Source organism: Cimex lectularius, unplaced genomic scaffold (assembly GCF_000648675.2).
Source record: "Cimex lectularius strain Harlan isolate CLEC.00 unplaced genomic scaffold, Clec_2.1 scaffold153, whole genome shotgun sequence".
NCBI lineage: Eukaryota > Metazoa > Arthropoda > Insecta > Hemiptera > Cimicidae > Cimex > Cimex lectularius.
The window spans coordinates 202,905-226,081 of record NW_019392833.1 but is presented as its reverse complement, the minus strand read 5'-3'; the positions used below and the strand labels follow the sequence as shown (position 1 = coordinate 226,081).

Sequence of the window (23,177 nt, the reverse complement as noted above, 5' to 3'; positions counted from 1 at the left end):
ATACTTTTAGCTCTACTTAGTTTTATTCAAACGTATAAATCGTAAAAAACGAATCTCAATCTCAAAATTTTAATTCGAACCATTAATTTACATGTAAAAAAAGCAATTATTGTAAATTTTTTATTATTCTAATGTAATAAATAATTATTTTTGAAATGCATTTTTATCTAAATATAGTCGCGTTTTATGCATTACCAGTGATGTTCTCATGTTCTGATGTCATCAATGACTGTTAAATTTTTCAAGAAAAATCTAGCATTATTCCTTTTATTTGTGTTTGGCTATTTATATGTATAGCCATAATAAACATAATGTTAACATAACATAATGGTAACATAATGGTAACATAATGTTTTATTAACTAAGTTAATTTTATTTAAATTTTATTTTAATTAATTTTATTTACTTTTTTGTAGTATAGTTCGGTCGTTACCGATCATTCTGGACGCTTATTCTCGCTGGTTTGGTCTGTAAAACCAGTTTCGGTTTTCTCCCCATCTTCAGTGCTGGGAATGAGAGATAAAGAGAGAAGAAAACATAATGAAAGAGATAATGCGAATTATAAAAAATTATATAATAGATAAAAACATATATAAAGAAGAATGGTGAAGAAAAGAAAAATAAAATACGAAAAAAGAATGATAATAATATGAAAGCAAGCGTGATAATGCATAAGAGGATAGTTAAAGCAAAGAAAGAAAAGCAAAACAAAGAGAGTGCATGCGAGGGAAAGAGATGGAGAGAATGAAATAAAAGCAAAAAAAGAGGAAGAAAGAGAGGGAAGAAAATAAAAATAGTGTGAGAGAAAGAGAAAAACAAAAGAAAGAAGAATGGAAAGAAAGAGATAGTGATTGATGAAGAGAGGGAAAGTAAGAGAGAGAGATGGATGGATGGAGAAAGAGAGAGATAGATAGATAGATAGATAGAGAGAGAGAGAGCATATTGAAAAAACGTGAAGTAAATATGATAATCTAAATAATACAAAAACAATATAAAGAGAGAGAGAGAGAGAGAGAGAGAGAGAGAGAGAGAGTGAGTGTGTGTGTGTGTGAGAGAGAGAATAAAAAGTGACAAAATTGTTGAAAAGTAGAGAGTAGGACAAAAACTTAAAAAATTTAGATATAAAAATAGATAGATTTGCACCGATGCCGATGCTTTGTAAACTGATGAAACTATACTTTTCTAGCTTTCTTGCCTTATTAGAACCTACAAAACGGACACGGAAAAACTTAACTTCAATTTTTTTTCAAATTGAAAGCGAAATTTACAAAATTGTTTAAAGCTTGAGTCGATGACTCTTTCATTTCGGCGAGGTCGTGAACCTGGTTGTTTCCGATCATTTTAGTCTGCCAGACCAAATGATTAGAAACAATCAAACTATGAGTCGTTGCTTATGATGTTCATATTTCTTCTTCGCCTCCCGTTTTACCCCATAAATGTCCAGTTAGCGAATTTTCTTCTCTATTATTGCTTACAAAATATTTATTGAAGGTTAAAGTAAGCATAAATCGGTTTTGAATAACGAGAAACAAAAGTAGAAGTTTTTGGATTGTAGGACTGCTAGATTTACCCATTTATTTGGATGCAATACAGCTTATTTCGAGACCGTTTCCGGAATTATCTTGTTTTTGTTATATAAAAAATTTAACCGAGCGGTAAATTAAATTCTATTCAGGGCGTATTTGGGTTTTATTTTTTTGGACAAATTAAGCTTGGCGTAACAGGGACTACACAAGAAGACAATAGCTGTTTTTCTTATTTAGTTTTTTGACTTTGTTTTTTTCTTATTTAGATATATTTAAAGTTGAAGTTGTAGTTTTTCCGTTACTGGCTATTTTGGTTTGACTTTCCTTGCTGCTTTGGTCTGCCAGACGCGTTTCGGCTCTTCGCGATCTTTACTGGTGGATCTGAGTAGTTTCTGTTACTTTTTACTTATAAAAGGAATCCATTAAACAGTAAACACACAAACCAAGTAGTGAAGATGGCGAGCCAGACCAAACCAGATAGGATAGGCTGACCGAAATGTTAGAAACGACCGAACTGCAGGTTCATCAGCCGGCTCAAAAAATTTTATTCAGGTAAAAATTGATAATAATTGATGTAACGTAGCCTATTTAACATAGTGAATGTAAATTGGTAGTTTTCTCAAAATGCTAAACAAAATTAATAATAAAAAATTGTGCAACTGTCAAATGATGTTACTAACAATCTTCCTAAGCCAAAATTGAACTTCGGACAAAAATTTGCTTCGCATCAGTGTGCAGAAGATTGCAGAAGATTGCAGAAGATTGCAGAAGAACCATCAACCTGGTCTGTTATTTCCCGATGTTCCGCGAAATGTAAAGCGCTAAAGGTATTAAACCATGTATTAGAAGATTAAATCAAAGTAGACTACCAAGATGAGGATCAACGTCAAAGAAAATCGTTCTAAAGCAATCCGATAATAAACTATTTACCACACTTTTATTCGAAAATTTTAGAGATCTTGATGCGCTTCGATATGTATTACGTGGAAACTATTCCGCGGGTTAATTAGGTCACTTTCGTTACCGTCGCGTTTTATTACAATAACTACCAAAGGCGAAGAATTGAAACAGACCGAAGCAGGTTTCTCCCAAAAAAATAATAGGATACCCATCCAGATAAACAAGATGAGATTTGAGAGATGGGGCATGCCTAGTACCCTTTTTTACGATTCAGCCTTAAAAGTCAAATTGAAATAGAAAGTGGATGCCGTAAAAAAAATTGATTTATTGTTTTTGTTACGTGTTACATTATAATAGTTTCGGGTGTTTGATTTAATATATGTAAATTTATTAATAATTAACGTACGAAGCTTATACTTAAACATTATACGAAAAATTCTAGGTAAAAGTTAAGTAAGATTGGTGATAATAAAAAAGGTAATGGGTAATGAAGCATAAGATTTAATAGTTCGNGGTTGACCCTTACATCTTAGAAATTCACAAATATCTCTATGAAATCAGAACACTCAACAAACATGTGGTATTTGTTAAATAATCATACTGTTGAATGGTTTCTTTTCCACATTCGCATCGCATCATTGCAATTTGATGGTCTTCGTTTAGTTTGATATTATATTTTTTAAATTTGACATTTTATTCTCCTTGTCCGATTGTCTTGTCCAAGTAAACTTTCTTATTTTATTTTTACGCCTATTTTATAGATGGTTTCGTTTTCTAGTAAGGGTCCATCTATTACCCAGGCAAAATGGGTGTCTCCGAAAGCGCCTCGAACCAGGAACTTTCATCTAAACAAACATGTGTTTCGACACGTGCACTCTTAGAAAGAAAGACTTTCACGAAGACGTGCCTCGTCCGACTTCTTACCCGTCTGTTTTTGCCATCATCTCGAGGAAACTCATATGCCCAGAGACCGTTTCAGTTGTTTCCCTTCTCTTCCTGTTCGTGTGGAAACGTGTGTTTTTATTATAATTTTTTTAAAGCTAATTTGTTTTATTTCTTACGTGTCTAGATCGGAAATGAACACCCGGTACCGGACTGGGAAAAAGCGGAGGACTACGTAAGAAGTAATGTTCCTCTGATGTAATACGCAGACGGGCTGCATTTGCAATGGGCGGAGGTGCCGCTAGTCTTCTTTTCTGTCCCTGTACGGTTTTCTTTGGAACGCTCCGACAATGAGAGTATGTTGATGTATTTTTAGTCACGGTCGGAGGAAACGAGGAAGTAAGAAATTGGCAATTCAGACCGTTTTTCTATTGGTTATACCCCGCTGAAATTGTGCAATTGCAACAGTCGATCTACAAGGCGACGAACTGACAAGAATCTACATAAAAATCCATTATCTAGTTTGGTCGCTTCGGAAACGGCTTCAACCTAAAAAGAGACGGACCAAAAGATGATATTTTTTCAAATAATTATTTATTACCCATGGCGGAAACGATAAAAGATTGCATCTGTTCTTTTAAACTATATGAAATTGGACGCCACCCTGTCCTCTTTCCTACGTTGGCCAATTTTTAACTGCATGCGGGTAAACTACCCATATGTTGTTTGCGATGAAATTGGATGGCAAAATATTTCGAAACGAAAACACTATTTGCATTTCTACATTCTGCATCTTTTGTTTTAACATTTTCGATTCTAGAAAATTTACAATTTCTGACAAGTAGTACTGTTTAGATTTTAGGCCTGCTTTTGCTTCATATGTCTCTTCAGCTGGTCGAGTTGAGTTCAGGGTTTAAATGGAAATACCTCACGGCCGATTTATGAGTTTTATTCTCTACAAAATTTCAAATTGTGAGATTTCTTTTTGAGGTTTGAGGGGTGACGAACCCGTAGTTTCCGATAATTTTGGTCTGCAGACTTCTTCGGGTTCAGTTTAACAGGTTTGTCGGATCCGACTACTTTGGTATTTCTATTCTCGCTTCTTTCGAATGTCAGGTGGGTTTCGGCTTCTTACCACCTTCATTCGTGGGCCTGTATGATTCCTGTTTATTCACGCACTTACAAAAGGGGCCCAATCACTTTGAAGATGGCAAAAAGCCGAAACACGACTGACAGACGAAAGCAGCGAGGACAGGCATACCAAAATTGTCGGATCCGAAAAAACCTACAAGTTTCACTTTAAAAATGGGTTACTGACGGTAAAACCGTTTTTGGACGAACCCAAGAAGATTTGAAGTTAGTTTTTAACAGCCAATGAATAAAAGGAGTAGCCGAAACGCATCCACAGACCAAAACAATAATAGGCAGGTCAAAATAGTCGGTACCTGCAAAAACCACAAATTAAACTTTAAACACATGTAAATGAGAAAAGCAAACTATATTTACAAATTAATTAAGGCTTTTAGTTGAGATAAAAAAGTCAGTGTCACTAGCAGGATTCGAACCCATGACCTTTGGGTGACTCGGACACTAACCTCCCATCTCAACCCCGCCTTTTAAATTTTCCCTCCTTTCGTGGATCGAAGTCACAATAGCTCAAGTGATAGAGTAGCGGCGTATCTAGCCAAAGGTCGTGGGTTCGAATCCCGCTCGTGACACTGACTTTTTTATCTCAACTAAAAACCTTAATTAATTGAAAGATATTAATTAGGTCAAGCGGACTACGAAAACTAGTGAATGTATTTACAAATTGGGCTTCTAAGTACACAAATCGTTTTTGGACGAACCCAGGCGAATTGTCATATTGTGTCGTCCCTGTCCTGCCAAGCTGTAGTTCTAAACAAATAGAAAACTCCCTCAACAAACGCCCTAAATAACATAATAACATAGTTCATTTATAAAATAATAGTTACAATAAAATCCGTTGTGAAATATTTTGTATTTCATCTACATCCTCAACTCAACACATCCAAATTAAGATAAAGCAAATCAATACTGCTTTTTTTGCATATTTTAACAAACATCTGTAAGCAGAGTCAGTCAGAAAATGGTGAACACTTGGATTTGACCTCATTTTCGTGATTCTAGTGTGATTAGATACCTTAGATACCGACTTTCGTGACTGACATTCCTAGTGCCAGGTCTAACATCATTTTTCTCGAAACGTAGGAACCGATTTTCATGTTTAATAATTCATTTGAAAGAATGTGTGTTCATCATGTGCATTTTATAACTGTAGCCAATATTGAAAAATAAATAATATTTCCATTTGAAAACGAGGTTAATTTTTGACTAATAATTTTCCAATTTTCAGTATTTTCTTACAGAAATATTTTATATATTTTTATGGTACGTACGTCGTTAAAAATCTAAGTTCCTCTTCTTTCAAGTGGTGTGGTTTACATTAAAATCTTTTCGCTGTTTTGAAATTATAGACGACTCTAGAGGTGCTAAAACTAAATTTCATATTAGTTTTATGAAAAAAATATGATCTAGTTTACTTGAAAAAAATTTTTTTTAGAAATTAGGCTTTTAAAAATTTTTTGATTAGTATAAACCATGATAGTTTTTACTATATTTTTAATGCAATCAACATAAAAAATATTGTAAAATTATATATTCACATAGTTGATTTGAGCAAGTAGAACGGCGAAATAAAATATTTTTAAAAAAACTGGTAAATTTCAACTTTCAAAAAAACTTTTTGTGAAACCAAGGCCTATTCAGAAGAACTGGCGGGTACGTGTCCGATATTTGGTAGAATCACCAAAAAAAGTTTGTTCCAAATCTGTTTCACACCAATCTGGTCGTCCCCTTGTTAGCTGAATCAGGCTAAAGATCTTTAGCGTCCGCACTCACCCCCCTGACCAGTGAAGGAGTAGCGCATGGGTACGTTCAGAATTTCTTAACGAGCAGTTTTATGGCTTCCAACCATAAAGCATTCAGCTGCCCCTGGAGGGATGGTAAGGTACTCTATTTCCAATTCGGTTACCGGTACCTTCGAGCTAAGGCACCAGTTGTTCTCAAACCACAAGTCCATCAATTAGTAGAGCCGCTTGTAATTTCTAATTTCGCGGTTTAGACTTATTTTTGATCTCGTATACAACCACTTATAGTTTGGTCCTTTACGTTCGTCTGACAGATTAGATCAATCCGAAAGAACCAAACTTCAAACTCATCCACCCAGCCGACCTACAGAAGAAACACATGTTAAAGGCACAATTGAATCCGAGTTGAATTATTTTTTATATTTACGTGTTTTTTTTTCTAAACTAGTATTTTTAAAGTTATAATAAAAAAAAGTGAATTAATTTCAGTGTTGGGTCTGTACTCTTTTTTTATTTCTAATTGCCTTGACTTTGCCGATATATCTACTGTTTCATGATATAGATGGCAAGTTACCCTCGGTTTTTTCCCATTTTTTATTCTATGGTCAATAGTCTATTATTTTCCTTCATTCTTGCATACTAAGAAGGTTGGTTTTTGTTTTCCTGTTGAAATTTTGAAGAACTTCTTTATTGTTTAGCACCTTGTGAATTTATCCAGTTTGTGGTCATTTCTTCCTCCATCTATTTGTTCAGTTCCGCTTTTAGCATGCTTTGGACCGTGCCAATTTGCGGTTACAGTCTGATGGGTGTGAGACGGCTTCTGGTTTGATCTCATTTCCTTCAATCTAAGATTAAACTAGTTGAAAGTGTTCAGAGGAAATTTCTTAAATACGTAATTTACGAGCTATGACTTCAGTGTGACCGAGTATGACGATTGGTAAAAACTGTGAGAAATGACCCTTCAGGATCGCTCTCTTTTGAAGGGGGTGTGTATCTTGTGGAAGGTGATAAACGACCATTACACCCATCCACAACTTCTCACTCTGAAAAATCTCAACGCCCCTACTCATAATTTTTGTCAGCAACACAGTTGTTACACCCAATTTCATAGCAATAATTACCTGATTACATTTTCCCAAGAGCTGGAGGTAAGATAGGCATTCCCAGACCAGCTTTGAATTGAAGGTGAAGGAGCTTAAAGCCCTCAGTGCTGTTTAGTTATTTGAGCATATGCACCTTTTAAGTGTTTTTTTATGCTTTGTATCTATCTCAGTTTGAAAAATTGAAAGTGTGGGGCCCAAGGGCTTTGCTTGATAAAATGTAGTCCTTTGACTCCTGCTGTGTCCTTTGACACAATTCCATTTTAGATCCATTTGTATAGTCTCTTCTTTGCTAGACCAGCCTTTACTCTATAATAGCTTCGTGTATTAGGGTTGTGATCATGATGATCCACGAGACAATTATAGATCCATTTGTTTAACATAATAAAGCCTTCCCTATTAGTTTAAGGGTGTTAAACTTTAGTGCTTATAAGCTTAAGCTAGTGTTTTTTACAGTTACTATAAATGACTGGTCAACAATCGTCCTTACGGGCTATTAAATTATGCGATAAGGCACTGATAACCACAAGACTTCAGGCACACTTTCAATAGACAATAGAATTTTCAAATTATCTCGATTCAGAAGCAAAATTCGCTCGACGGAATTCATGGTTATGTTTATCGTCGTTTAACATTACGCAAACAATAATAGGAAAAGAAATATACTAAGTGGACAGCCGGTGAAAAACCAGGAAGAACGATGAACGACCAAATTGGACATAGGCAGCAGGTCGGAAAAAAGCCATGATTGGAAGAAAGTTTTCGAGTTAAAAGTTAAATAAAATACAATCCTACGTCTGTATATGCTTTTATAGCTAAAATTTTATAACAAAAAAGCTTTTTTACTGATATTATTACACTAAAAAGCTTTTATAACTAAAAACTTCAATTTTTTACAGTTATGGTAAAAAAAAAGTGTTTATTCACAGAAGGAAATAACAAAAAAATTTCCCAATTTAATAGAAGAAAAGAATAGAAGTTATCCTCTAACTATTGCTAATTTAGGAATAGTTAATGAAGGGTATCAACTTTAATGACTGATTTTCAAGAATCGTCATCATGTACTATTAAAAGATACCGTACAGGACTGATAATCTTAAGTCTTGTGAAGACATTTTCAACAGACAACAGACCTTTCAAATTAATTGGATTTTATCCGCTCCGAAGGAATTCCTAATAGACCGATTCATGCTTTTTTTCCTTCATTTAACATTTCGCAAACAATAATAAAGTAAAAAGATCAATGATCTATAAAAAGGAATAATCGGCTAAGACAATGTACGTCATAGGCCAAATTGGACCTGTGCAACAGTACTCAAAAAAGCTTGGAAGAAGTGGAAAGGTTTTCGAGTTAGAAAAAATATTATGTACACATAAATTATTGTATTTACTCTATTGTAAACCAACTGTACATACTTTTCTAAATGAGTTTTTTAAAGTTATAATAATTGATAAAAAATTCAACGAACTGTTCATACATTACATACATTAACTATATCTAAAGTAGTAAAGTTGTATGTAATGTATGAATAATTCTCAATACGAATCATGCCTGGCTGTTGAAAGATTCTAAATCTCAGGAACATATTTTCAACAGACCAGAGAGCTTTCGTATTATTTCAATTCAGAGGCGAAATCCTCTCCGAGGGAATTCCGAACCTGGCCCTCGATTCGTACCCTCGGACGTGCCAAGAAGGTCGATTTAAATTCTATTAGCGGACAATGCTTTCTTCTGAGGCCTTTCTAATACATCCTTACTTGCGTTTGACAGTTTATTTCCCTCTCAAAATCCCCATTACAAATAATAGAAGGAAAAGGCTATTGTGAAATGTACCTAGTGTGACAATGATTCACCTCGGCCTGGAAGGGTTTCAAAATGTCAACAGCCTCATGTTGTTTTTACAAGCTGGCGTGTCGCAAATTGTCGCCGCCCTTTGTTCAACGGAGTAAATTAATTGCCGTCCTGTCTTGAGCGAAGGTCACTTTTACATTTTTCCACCATTCAGAAAAGCGGATTTTCATCGTTACTCTAGCCAACTGGGAATGATTCCTTTCAGTTTCCCCTTCAGTGAGATACAAAATAATGTGCATTAACTCTCTCGAAAAGGACAATCCTCTCCATAAAATATTTTACTGGGATTATCTAGACAATCAAAGGATGTTGGTCATTACAAACTCTAAACCAATAGTTTATGAAAAAAATATGGCGATATTAATTTTTTTTTACAACAAAATACATCATCATTAGCTGATTTTTTAATCTATCGAATAAGCTATTTATATTTTCTTTTAAAAAACGTGGATATTTCGTTCCTGTCAAAGATGAGATATTTTTTAACGTTTCGCTTCAATAAGTACACCCATTAAAAGGTATTTCATGTTCACTATAAGTTCTACAACTCTGGTCAAACATAATATTGTCATTTTTCATTCGTCATGTTCTTTAATTAAATCTGGCAAGAGAGGACATGTTTAAATCACTTCAAACCCTTTGTGGATTCTACTGCACTCACGTCATACCATTATCCACGGTTATAGTATAGAGGAATATTCAAAAATCTAAGCAATCCGTGATCCGTTTATTTATTGGATGTTTCGGATTATTGTCCGTCTTCAGCAGCCCAAATCACCTAATACCTGGCTAACCAACGGACTTGGACGACTCAATCCAGCTTGGCTGAAAGATCTCTTAATAAAAGTTTGTTGGAAGGACTGTCCGTTGGTTTATGAGGTATTAGGCAAGAATTAACGCATCTGAGCTGCTGAAGATGGGCCAAGAGTCCGAAAGGTAAAAAAAAAAGGAATTATTGGATTTTTCCGACTAGCAGTAAGATTTAAAATAGTTAGATTTGAAGAAGGATATTGAAGTTGATTATCTTCATGTATTGCAAATACGATCAGATTTCACCATAACACAGGAAGATACTATTTCCCATTCAATCAAAAAATTTCCCTTTTGCTTCCCATGAACCTGATTTTCCTTGTCTTACGATCTGCTGCCTTATTAATCTATATTGCATCACACACGTTTCTAAATTTACCTCTAGGGGTAGAACTCACACATATATCCTACAAAAATCAACAATATTTTCAAATTGTATATAAAGAATTTTTCTTATAAAAGGTCATTCAACAACCAATGACAAAAAAAAAGATTAAAAAATTTATTTAAAGGCAGATTTTGTTTTACATATATAATATTTAAACTGAAAAAGCTGGAAACGCTTCCGTAGTTAGAGACATGCTATCTCGTCGGGACTAGGCCACTGAACTTGGCATTCACTTTCACTCCAGTCCTTGAGTAGCACGTGCCAGGTTAAACTGTGCCATTTGAAGTCTTCAGCTACCGAGCCAGGGAGAGAGTGAGGACCTGCAAAACCGAGGCAATTATACGGGTGCCTCCGCCTATCCAGTGTGCCCTATCCTCTTGCCCACAGGCTACTTTTGGTTAATCAATGATTACACAAAATTTCTCCTTAACCTTCTTTTACGCCGTTCCGCATGACTCTGCGGTCGATATCAATCACGACTTTTATACCTTCAAGGCCGATAGGCTACTTGTTTGGTCCAACTGGCAATTATGCTAATTTCCCACTACATATTGTAAACATTATTTTTCTAAATACTGGATATGACAAAGTACAATCTACTTATAAAATCTGTAATAATAATATAATTGCGTTTTTGGAAAGCAGAATAAAAATGAATAAAATTGTAAATTTAAAAAAAAACATAATTATTAATGAATATCGATACAGATCAATTAAAATATTAATAATATAATTTTTACATCTTTTTTACTTCGCCGAGCTTTCCAGAAATAAATCCCTTTCATCAGGACTTTGAATGATAATTAATAATTTACTAGGTTAACACGGACCGGCTCAAACTACAGACCTTACCATCCGACCTGATGCTAAACGAACAATAAAGAATGTGGTAAAAAAAAAAGGTGGCAGCATCAGTGGGTAGTCGAGAAGCTGTCGTGCGTGAAGAGCTCCCAGACTCACCAGTACACGAAGTATGAAAAGGACTTAAAATGAACATACTGGAAAAATAGAAATGTACAAAAGTAGCACATAATAACACCAAAAAAACTCATAAACAAACATTAACAGCAGTTCACATCGTTTTCACCATTAAAAACACTAGACCAATTACAAAGAAAAAGGGCCGATATAACTAAAACCGACTTGAACAATAATAACAATAAAACAAAAAACGTACTTAATCCACCAAAAGCACCAACAAATGAAAATAACGTTCACACACGCATCCCACCCTCACGACCTTATAAAAGAGGCTTGACTTCATAAAAATCGTACAGATTCAACACTGTAGATGACGAAATGCCGAATAGGTAGACCAAAATGATCGGAACGACCAAACTCCAGGTTCCATACCAAGCTGACCTGTCCTCACGGAGAAATCTCACGATATTCATAAATTACTATTTGAAGAACGTGAGATGTGGTCTGGTGTGACGTAGGTTTTATAAAAACATTTTCTTTATCGTGCCAACGTTTCGATCTTTATTTGGGATCATCTTTAGGGCCTGGGATTTATAAACATTGTTCAAATTTTACAAATACATGTAGGATGTGGAAAAAATGAATTTATACAATGCTAGAAATTTTAAATTCAAAGTATTTATCACTAAACACCACACAAATATTCATAAATTTAAATCCACAACTGTCATATAAAAAAATTATTACTAAAAATGACTTAAAATAATAAATAATATTCGATTATAAGATCTAATAATTCCTATTCTTACAAGAGCTTTATCTATTTATAAAAATTCTTTGATTAGCTTTCTGCCAATATATCTGTCACAATGGATAACTTTTAGATTATCCCAGATAAGGCAAGCAGACGAAAAGAACTGAGTGTTTTCTATCCAACTGGTCTTACCACTGAGTTTTAATACAAAATTGAACAATTATCTATAGATGAGGGGCGTCTGTAGCCGCAACGGTTTAGGCGTTGACACGGCGCTCATCATTGGAAGGTAAAGGTCCCGAGTTCGAATCCAGCGGCCCTGCATTCGAACCCGGCATACTTACAAATGGGCTTTTTTTTCAAAACCACCGGCACCCTGAGGGTTTTTATGACCTCTGCTGTTGCGAACTTTCGCAAAAAAATATATCTACAGATGACTAAGTTATTTCTCAGAGGTATGTTAGAATATATAAAGTTGAGGAAGAATAGTGAAGGTGAACTTCTTAATATGAATATGTATTCTTTAGTTAATGCTAGTGCAATTAACTATTGCAAAGCTTACTGCAACTGTGGACTTGAACTAGTTTCAGAATGATATATTAACAGCAAGATGTTTTTTAGCTTAAGTTTTGAAAATATTGTTTGTGTAGTTTTATTATTTTATGGTGTGTAACTTTGTATATTATACATTGTAAAGAAAACCCTATTGGGATATTGTCTCTCAGAGTTACTGTTAATCATATTAGTAATATAAATTTGTAAAAAAAATAAATACGTGAATTATAATTTTTTTCTTATTATACAAGATAGTCAAATAATTTTAAAAAAATTTCTACCTCATATCGCCTTCGATCGGGTTTGGCACACGGTCTTCCTTTGGAAACTGAAGAACACCCTCCCTACGTATACGTACTATCTCATACTGAGATCTTTTCTGAGGGACAGATTTTGTCAAGTTCATCAGGGAACTGAACTCTCACCTTATGTACGCATTAGGGCGGGTGCTCCTCAGGGAAGCGTACTTCGCCCATTTCTATTTTCAATATACACTGCAGATATTCCTACATTTCAACATATACATTCGCTATTGATCCAGCTAATTTTACACGTAATTCGTTCTCCTCAATTAACACTCAACACTTACACCTGAATGAATTAACGGTATGGTTCAGAAAGTGGAGAATGAAGCTAAACCTAACGAAAAGCGTACAGATAAATTTTACCTTACTTAAAATTATTTGTCCTGAGTGAATACAAATGGACTCCCATTGCCTCCCTTGCATTATCTTGGACTTTTCATGGATAAACGACTGTCTTGAACTCCCCACGAAAGGCTGAAAAGACAGCAAACAAACCGACGCTATAAATTAGTAAAAATTCTACTTGACTCACGACCAAAATTGGACCTTGAAAACAAACTTTCAATTTATAAGACAATGATTGACCTCTCTGGGCGTATGGTTGTGCAGTGTGGAGGTCAACCAAGGATTCTAATTCTTAACCTTTCTAATCAATCCAACCTAAAATTATCCGTCAAATTATAAATGCTCCTTTTTACGTTTCAAATTACGCTATTCATAACGACCTACACATCCCGTTTGTACACGAATTTATCAAAACCCGCTATAAAAAATCAAACACTGAACACACACAATAACCTATTAGTACGACAGTTATCACTTCCAGCCCTGCCTGAAAATCCTCCAGACGATTGAAAAGTGGTCTTAAGACCTTCTCATAGAGTGAAGATTGAAAAGATTTCAGTGTGAAGGAGTGTTGCCACAGGCACTCAAATGACAAATTCAACATATATGAACATATTTACTTAATACAATGTTTGTAGTTGTAAATATCAAATAAATGAAAAAAAATTATGTTAACAGGATTGTCGGTGTATTCTGTGTGGTGAAGCACGACGGCTGTTACCCCTCGCCGTACAGAAGCTACGACGGCACCTGCAACAACGTCAGGCATCCTTTGTGGGGTTCGGCTTTTTCGCCTTATTTGCACACAAGCCATGACCGGAAATCAGGTAATTGTCTTCTATCTTTTATTATAAATTTAATTGTGCAAAAACCATTTCTGAAAAGTGGATATGCCTGACGGAAAGGACAAACGGGAAATAATTACCGTAAATGCAAGAACGGTCGAAGATCCTTACTTAAAGATGATTTACAAACACTAATTCACTACAAGGCAAGTTAACTGACAAGTAACGTGTGAAAGCACCACCCACCGGTTAGCCTTGCATAAAGAAATCAAGCAGTAGAATAGTTCTTTCCATGTTAATAGGTTCGTTTTCTTCCTCCTTATTCTCATAAAATAGTACCGGGGGTTTACTTACCGGATTTTATGAAAACCAGTCAAACTTGTTTAAAGATTCCATAACTATCTTTTCACTCAGTACGTTCATTTCTCCAACACTTCTGTCGCGTGGATAATCAGTTTTAATTAATTACGATGGAAAAAGAAAAATTTTATAGGTTAATGCTGTATTATTGTTTGAAAATGATTGTTAATTGCTTGTAACTTATTTGGTTTGCCTAGATAAATTTATTTTAAAAATACACTTTAATAAAAAGTTCATCAGTCCGGTAATCGGAGATGTTTCATTGATCTCCTAGCGTGGTTGATCATTTGCATAAATTCGGTCTTGTCAGTCATTTTGTTACTTTCAACCTCGCCAATTTTAATGAACACTTTAATCTGTTTGTGATTAAGCTCTAACACGAGGGATAGAAATGTAAATTTAAAATTAAAAAAAAATAAGATTACGATGAAGAGACTGTAGCTGTAAAGATTCTCCCTGGCGATGAACCTAAATTTGATATATTCGAAGCGGCTACAATATGGAAGTATTACCGTTTTCAAAATGGAGTTAGGGCAAAAGCATTTTTCGCTACGGTCTTAGGCTTAAGAGCCCTTCGTGTTATCTGCGGTTCTACTTTATAAAATCGAAAGATGTGGAGTAGCGGAGAATTTGGAGCATTTGTTATTCTCCTGCGAAAAAATTAAGCTTTGTTAAATATATGAACCTTATGGACTTATCACGGCATTGAGAAACCTTTTGAGTTCCTTACTCGCTTCGGGTAGCACTGAACCGTATGATTGTTTCCACGAATTTGCAAGAACTGCAACATAAACATTTGAATGCAGAAATGCTTGTCATGTTATTTATTTTCCTCGTATTTATATTTTTATTTGTATTTATATTTATTTATTCGTATTTGCACCTAACTAGTGTAAGACCACGTTACTGATTGACCTGGTAACCAGATGCGCTTGTGAATTATTATCATTACATATTGCTGAATTATTAATGATTTACATTAATTGTTATTTTTACTGTTAGTTATCTTCTGTCTAATAGTGATGTAATATGTAAGTAGAAATTAAAAAGAAGGGGCGTCGTTGGCAGCAACGGTTTAGGCGTTGACATGGTGCTCATCACTGTAAGTTAAAGGTCCAGGGTTCGAATCCAGCAGCCATTTTCAAAAACACCGGAACCCCGAGGATTAATATAACCTCCTAGTTGAAATACCCTCGTAAAAAATAAATCATTTAATAAGAAGATAATTGCTACATTCACAAACACACAATTCTCTGGATATGACCTAATGTCCAATATATTTCGAAACGTGTGGTGGTTAGTGGCCGTTAATCGATATTTATTTAGAAATCGTGAGATGCGGTCTGGTGTGATCATCACACCTGTGATGTAGGTTTCAGAAAAACATTTTCTTTATCGCGCCAACGTTTCGATCTTTATTGAGATCATCTTCAGGGCCTGGGATTTACAAACATTGTTTACATATTACAATTACATTTTGGTTGTGGAAAAGTGAATTTATACAATGCAAAATATATATTTTTATATTCACTCAAAGTATTTCTACTCACTCAAAGTGTTTGTCTTCTGTGTAATTGTGTCATTCTTGCGTGTCGTGTCGAGAGTGCCAGTGAGATTTTGCTATTTTGTGTTTATATACGTTGGATTTTCAAAATACTTTGAGTGAGTAGAAATACTTTGATTGAATATATAAAATATATTTTGCATTGTATAAATTCACTTTTCCACATCCAAAATGTAATTGTAATATGTAAACAATGTTTGTAAATCCCAGGCCCTGAAGATGATCTCAATAAAGATCGAAACGTTGGCACGATAAAGAAAATGTTTTTCTGAAACCTACATCACACCAGACCGCATCTCACGATTTCTAAATAAATATTTCGAAACCTTCCTGCCCGTGGGTTTTGCTAAGCTTTTTCTGAGATATACACTTCCTATGCATTTATTATATACATGTATTCTATGTATGATGTAATGCTTAGATTTACCCAAGTTTTAGTAACTTTTTTGTTGAACTTTTGTCCAATAGTTTTCTGTTTTGGTAGACATGTTAGAAATCCCAAAACTGCCTCCAAAATAATTAATCCATTTGGCCGAATATTTAAGGCCATTAAAAAAAGTATCCGATATTTCGTAATGTCGCGATGCAATTGCTTTTTTTTGTTTTTTGTTTTATGTTTTTACTATAAACTATTAACTCAGTAAACATATTGTGGTCCACGAATTTCATAGGTTTGAATAAGGAAAAGTGCCATGGCTGGCAAAGCTGTTGGCACACAATATTGGCCCACATTGTTTTTACTTTAAGTCGCCAAAAGGTCTTTTTTCCGTGTGAAATTTTCTTTAAGCTGTTGGTTACAATTTTATAACCAGTCAGTTTTCTGACATCCTCATTAGTTTATAAATATGATAAAATCGAGGATTGTCTCTGGGGGTTTTTTTTTCCAATCATCACAGCTAAAGTGTTCGGATCGCATTCGCCGAATAAAACATGTCCCCCCAAAGGGGTTCTGGTGAAAGTTAAAAAAAATTCATAAAGTTATTTCAGAATAAAAATTCAAATTATTCACACCGCGTAGGATTTCACTGATATTTTGCAAGCTCTATTCTCGGCTCGGCGCCAATTATCCGGGGTGAGGAAATTAAAAGCTGTCGGTTTAATTTAGCTTGAAAAAGTGGACGATATTTGTCATTTTATCGCCTCGAACCGTCCTGGTTCTATGAACGAATCGTTGGAACAACCTGTTAAAAAGAGAGAAAAACCTCCTGTCCCAGTGGACCGAATTCGTCCACACATGACAAACGACATTCTTTCACTAATTGGGTCGTTAAAAATTTAATTTAAGCAACAGATAAAAGCTGTTTCGGCCGATATGCGGAGCCGAGAGGCTATCGTAAAAATCCTAATGGAGGACGAATGCCCTTGGCCATTCAACAATCCGCAGCTCATTAATCATCGTGAAATTTTACAATACCAAGAAAACAAACATAAAATAGTTTCTCATTAAATTATAATACATCAACGATAAAATTTGGCTATCGCCTTTTTTGTGAAAATAAATCGTTCTTCGTTTACTGGGGGATTGATACAAAAAAGTCAAGCAAGAATTCTTGAAAAATTCGTCGCGTTTCACTCGTACGCAATTATTTTCGCCTTATGAAATTTAGATGTATTTTCCATACTTTGGTGCCATGTTTCTATTTCAGGTACTTTTCTTTCGACACTGCTCTAGTATTGACAAAATGCATCTGTAAGCTCTAATAAGAATCTTAAACAATTGTAAAAAAATTCACAGTTTCGTGGTCCGCTTGACCAATTAATATATTTGAATTAATTAAGGTTTTTAGTTGAGATAAAAAAAAGTCAGTGTCACTAGCGGGATTCGAATTTCGGATTTTCCGAGTGGATCGAGGTCACGATAGCTCAAGTGGTAGAGCAGCGGCGTATCTAGCCGAAGATCGTGGGTTCGAATCCCGCTCGTGACACTGACTTTTTTATCTCAACTAAAAACTTTAATTAATTCAAAGATATTAATTGGTCAAGCGGACCACGAAACAAGTGAATTTAATAAGTTTAAATGAAGTATACCTTCTCTAAAGCTCTCCGTGGCCATTTCATTTGTCGCCGAGAATTAAATAGATTACACATTTGAAAAATGGCAAAAAGGAGGGAAAATTCAAAAGGTAGGGTTGAGATGGGAAGTTAGTGTCCGAGTGGATAGAAGTCACGATAGTTCAAGTGGTAGAGCAGCGGCGTATCTAGCCGAAGATCGAGGGTTCGAATCCCGCTCGTGGCACTGACTTTTTTATCTCAAATAAAAACCTTAATTAATTCAAAGATTGTAAAAAAAAATTTGAAATGCATGTATTAATTAAGGTAGAAAACTCTCGACACCTAAAAAGCAGTTGAAATAAATTTAACTAAAACCACTTTTACTACTTACCTTTAATTCCACATATTTCACATTGCTTAGTAAACACCTAAATATTTTAAAAAAATCTGTTTGTGGTATAGAAGTGGATTGAAAATATTTAAAAAACAGTCAAATACAGTAAAACATAAAATATGCAAAATTTTATTTATATACAATACAAAAATGTTAGACAAATGTTGCTTCAGCTTGGTTGTTTTCGGATCATTTTGCCTATTATCGCTGTTTTAGTGTCAGACGCTGTTTTGACTTTTGCAATCTTCAGTGGTTGGTCAGTGTGATTCCATTTGTGCATGTCCTTTTTTCGGCTACGCCAACCGAGGACGGGCACACCAATATGATTGGAAACAACCGCCCTATTCATTCATCACCCCGCAGTTGTATCTCACATATCGTGGTTCGTATTTTTCTTGCGTTTTTAATATTTGGGTTGATTCTATTTGTAGAGGAGTTAACTACTAAATTTTTATGCTGCCTCAAAAAATCATATAAAAAGTATGCTTCTTCACTTTTTAGAATTACTGACATACCCAGAACCAGCAAATCTTAATAAAACTCGCTATATGACGTCATTTTTAAGGTTAAAGAATGCTAAACAATATTTTATTACGGTTTGATATATATATATATGTTGTTCGTTTCCGTTCATTTTGGCCTACCTACCCTTAATGTTTGGGTCCGTCAGGTGCGCTTCGCCTTCTCGCCATATTAATGGTAAGCCTGGAAGCTGTAGTTCTATAAGGCAGCTTCTTGGTTAAAAGCTTGGCGATTAAATTTGTTTTTTTAGAACATACCGGGATCCAGAGAGAGAGAGAGTGTGAGTAAAAAGGTGGTCGATACATATAACACTTTAAGCAGAAATTGCTACTTTTAAGAGCAGGAAGTATTTTTGAATTTTTAATCAAAATTGTTTTGATTTCTAGACACAATTAAATGATCGCAGACTACCATTGAAAAGACAAGAATATTTTTCGTGTATTTCGTATCCAAAACGAGTTTTTTGTGGCAAACCTTAGCTACATTGTTTTTCAAAAATTGGCAGATATATTTAAACATACTTTGTCCCTTAATTTTTCCAAAAATAAGATTATTATGTGGATGAAGTAAAAAGAAACCGTTCAGATATAAAACTATGCGCAATAGCGACAACATCAGCCTCGCAATGTTTGATAATGCAAATATTTTTTTAATGAAATCTATATACTCATTACAACTGATTTTTTATTTTGTGTTTTCAATACCTCGTTTCTGATAAAAGGAGCGAATGACCGAATTACCTTTAAATATCGATACTTTTTCCATATCCCTAGTTTCATCCTAGCCTTGTTTTGATTTTTTTTCCCAAAACAAACATCTTGTAAAAATATTGGCTTTGGTTTTCTAACTTCTAACATGGAAGAAGTGCTTGCAGGTGTGCCGCAAGGGTCAATACTCGCTCCACTGTTTTTACTTCTGATATGCTCACAAATGAGAATGCACTTACCGCCACATAAGCAGATGACACCGCCATATTAACAAGTCATCCCTCTTCTACACAAGTTTCACTTATGTTACAAAATCACATATCAACAATTGAAAAATGGAGCAATCTTTGGAAAATAAAGTTTGAACCATCAAAGTCACAACATATCACATTTACACTCCGTCGTGAGACTTGCCCTAGTATATACTTACTTATGCAATGAACCTGTTCCTCAATTTGACAAAGTTAACTATATAGGACTTACATTTGTTAGAAGACTGACTTGGAATCCACACACACAAAATTAGAAAAAAAGATATTCAACAAACGATTTAAAATGTTTTATTACCTGCTCAACCGATAATCAAAATTACCTTTAAAATCAAAACGACGTACACTTACATACTCATACCTATTTGGTTGTACGGGTGGCAAGCTTATGGATCGGCCAAATATTCAAAGATTACAAAGTTTTCAATCCAAAATTTTAAGACTAATTTTCTACTAAGACTAAGTTTCTGCCTCTTTTTACGTACTATGTAATACATATATAGTTGTAAAAAAAAAATAGATTGAAGTAAAAAAAAGTTTTCTAATATACAGCTGGTGAAAAATGGAACTCGAATTAAGTTCGAAATGTGTTTGAACAGAAACAAACTCGTTTGTAACTCGAATGCGTCACCCGATGATCTGGCCGTTTCGTCCATCGGGGATCGTGTCGCCAAAACTATCGCGACGTGTTTGGTATACGCTTAAAACCAATATTTCGAAATAAATAGAAAAAGGCCTTGGCTCGAACGGCCATGGATGCCTCCTACTCGATGGCAAAGGTGACGAAACTGTCCCACTGGGTCAGTCGTAACACATCGGCTAAGAATGGGCCAAACGTGGACAACACCGATTTAACCGTTGCCATCGCGTTTGCGCTTTCTTTCCTTATCGATTGTAGAGCCTCCGGGGTTTGAAGCGAACAACAAAAATTTGAAAGGGCGAATTAGAATGAAATGCAACTAGGTCGGTCTGAGTTTTTTTTAAATAATCCAGTTGCTGAAACACTTCCTACCTGCCGGGCGACCTTGCGATCGGCTGTAGAGAAAGGAGATTTACTCCGTTTGGATTTTTTCCCCTATTTGTTTAATACTCAAATTTATAATATTCAATATATCATTAATTTCATAAACAGACTAAGTAAACATGAGTCAGGGAGAGGAACAACAACACAACTGGAAATATAATAAAGGTTATGCACAAGTTTCTATTGTTTAAATTACTTTTCATTGGCTGGAGGTAATCATTGCGTTCACACTCAATCGAATAAAGTGATAGAACGTTAATTTTAAATTACCTCCTTTGGCTGAAGTTTAATAGGCTGAAGTTATCAAGATGATATTGAACTGTTGACACTCAGTCACTATAATGGGTCCGTTTATTCTCGTTGGTTTCTTACTTGCACTCATTCGTTTCGGCTTCGTGCCATCTTCAGTTCCCCAAGCGTATGAGTGCAAGAAACCAGCGAAACTAGACGGAAACAATAAAGTGGTGTCGCTCAGTTGAACGTCAGTACATCCAGTTGCAGTCCAACCAACACTACTAACTTTATCATATAGGAAACGACAATCATATGCGATCCGAAAATTTATCGAGCATGCGATTTGGTTTGTTTTACAAGTCGTCGTACTTTTTCTTCTGAATGGTTAGCTTATAAAGCATAACCGACTCGAAAATCGGTAAATTTTGGCTTACATCAGACTTTAAGAAAACAGAATTTATTTACAAATCAATATCATTATTTTATTAAACTAATAAAACTATATTTTCTAATGTTGTTATAATTAACTTAAGAATTCAGCAATTTATTCATTGTTATTTTTTCTTCTTGCGGTTTGCTTCATCTGCGGTGATGAACTTGCAGTTTGGTCTTGGAACTGGAAAGTCATCCTGGTCTGCTTAATGTTAACAACTTTTAATATGTAATCTTTTAACCTAATAACTCAATATTTTTTTTTAGCAAAAAAAGGTCACTAAGTATATACTTGTAATTAAGTATTTGTGTTTAAGAAAGGGCGAATTGTCAAAAAAATTTCTAATACCGTGTACGACCATGTAAAGACTTTTCCCATCCAAGGAAGACAAGAGAAATTATTTTTCATTTAGATTTTCTCCTCTTTCGTAACAGGGGAAGCGACACATTCCGAAAAAATACCTGTGGATTTTTCGTTACAAATTAATACAATGATAATTTAAAATTTAACTAATGGAACAAGTATAAAAGTCGGTCTTTTCTGATTAGATCTCAAAACAAAGTCACAGTGTGCCAAATTAAGTTCAGTTAATTAATTGCTGCGTGCTGGTAGATCGTTTCGAAATGTTCGAAAATGCCTATTGAAAGATTTTATATAATGTGGGAATTTCAATAATAATAACTTTGGACATGAAATTCACTTGGACAGGTATGACGTAACGTCTGTGAATATATTTAAAAGTGGTGATAGCTACTTGGCCATTTCAGGTCGCGCTTTCGTCCAATTATCATCCCTGTCCGACAATTTTCAGCTTTTCGATATCTTCGGATAGGAAGAACGTATTATTAGGTCCTTTAGGGGCAACGACGAAAAATTTTTACTAAACAACTACTCCATGGGATACAAAAAGAAAGAAAAATGGGCTTAATTAAACCATAGAAATGCATATAAACAACACGAAACAACTCACAAATACACTAACTCACACTGTCGTTTACACAATTCAAACACAAAATAAAAAGGAAAAGACCCAAAAAAATTTAAAAAGAAAAACCTCGGCATATAGGTGTAATCCTGCCGACAGACACCCATAAACCCAAAACTGAATTAGGCGAAATACCGAAATACTGGTTTATCGCCCCGCAGTCCTCAAGAATAAATCTCATTAAGGGTATTTATTAAGAGAATGTATAGCGCGACAGGGCCAATGGAAGGTCACTATCAATTAATGTATTGTTTGATTGAGCAATATCGTAACATCGTCCCACTTGAGAGAGTGATGTTTATAAAGGAAAAATATATTTAAGAATGAGAGAGAATGATTTCAAAGACTGCATGTATTGGATAGCTGAAATTATCTAGAATTAGAGAAGAATAACATCGCTGGGTATGACAGACCCTGGACTATAATTCTGGCAAGTCTAATTCAAAAATTTTACCACAGAATTTAGCCGATTATTAGAAATCAGTTGATATTTTTATTCAAAAAGTATTTTGACAGAAAGGTTACATCGGAGAGAAAAATGGGGAGTCGATCTGTCGTCAGGATTGTCCTTACTTCCGAATCCGTCATTGGAGCGATAAAAAGGTAATCCAGATCTTCGTTTCCAAATAGTATTTACTAACTGCTTAATATCCACATAGGAGTTATTTAAGCCGTCAAACAC

At 34.8% G+C, this 23,177-nt stretch overlaps 1 protein-coding gene across 1 annotated transcript in view; it reads left to right on the top strand.

The window, feature by feature from the left end:
• Positions 1-23,177, top strand: part of LOC106670552 — a 66,023-nt gene that overhangs the window by 18,596 nt on the left and 24,250 nt on the right. Inside the window, exon 2 of the mRNA XM_014401010.2 lies at positions 13,905-14,053. Within this exon, the coding sequence (XP_014256496.1) occupies positions 13,905-14,053 (149 nt within the window). The remainder of the gene's footprint in view (positions 1-13,904; positions 14,054-23,177) is intronic.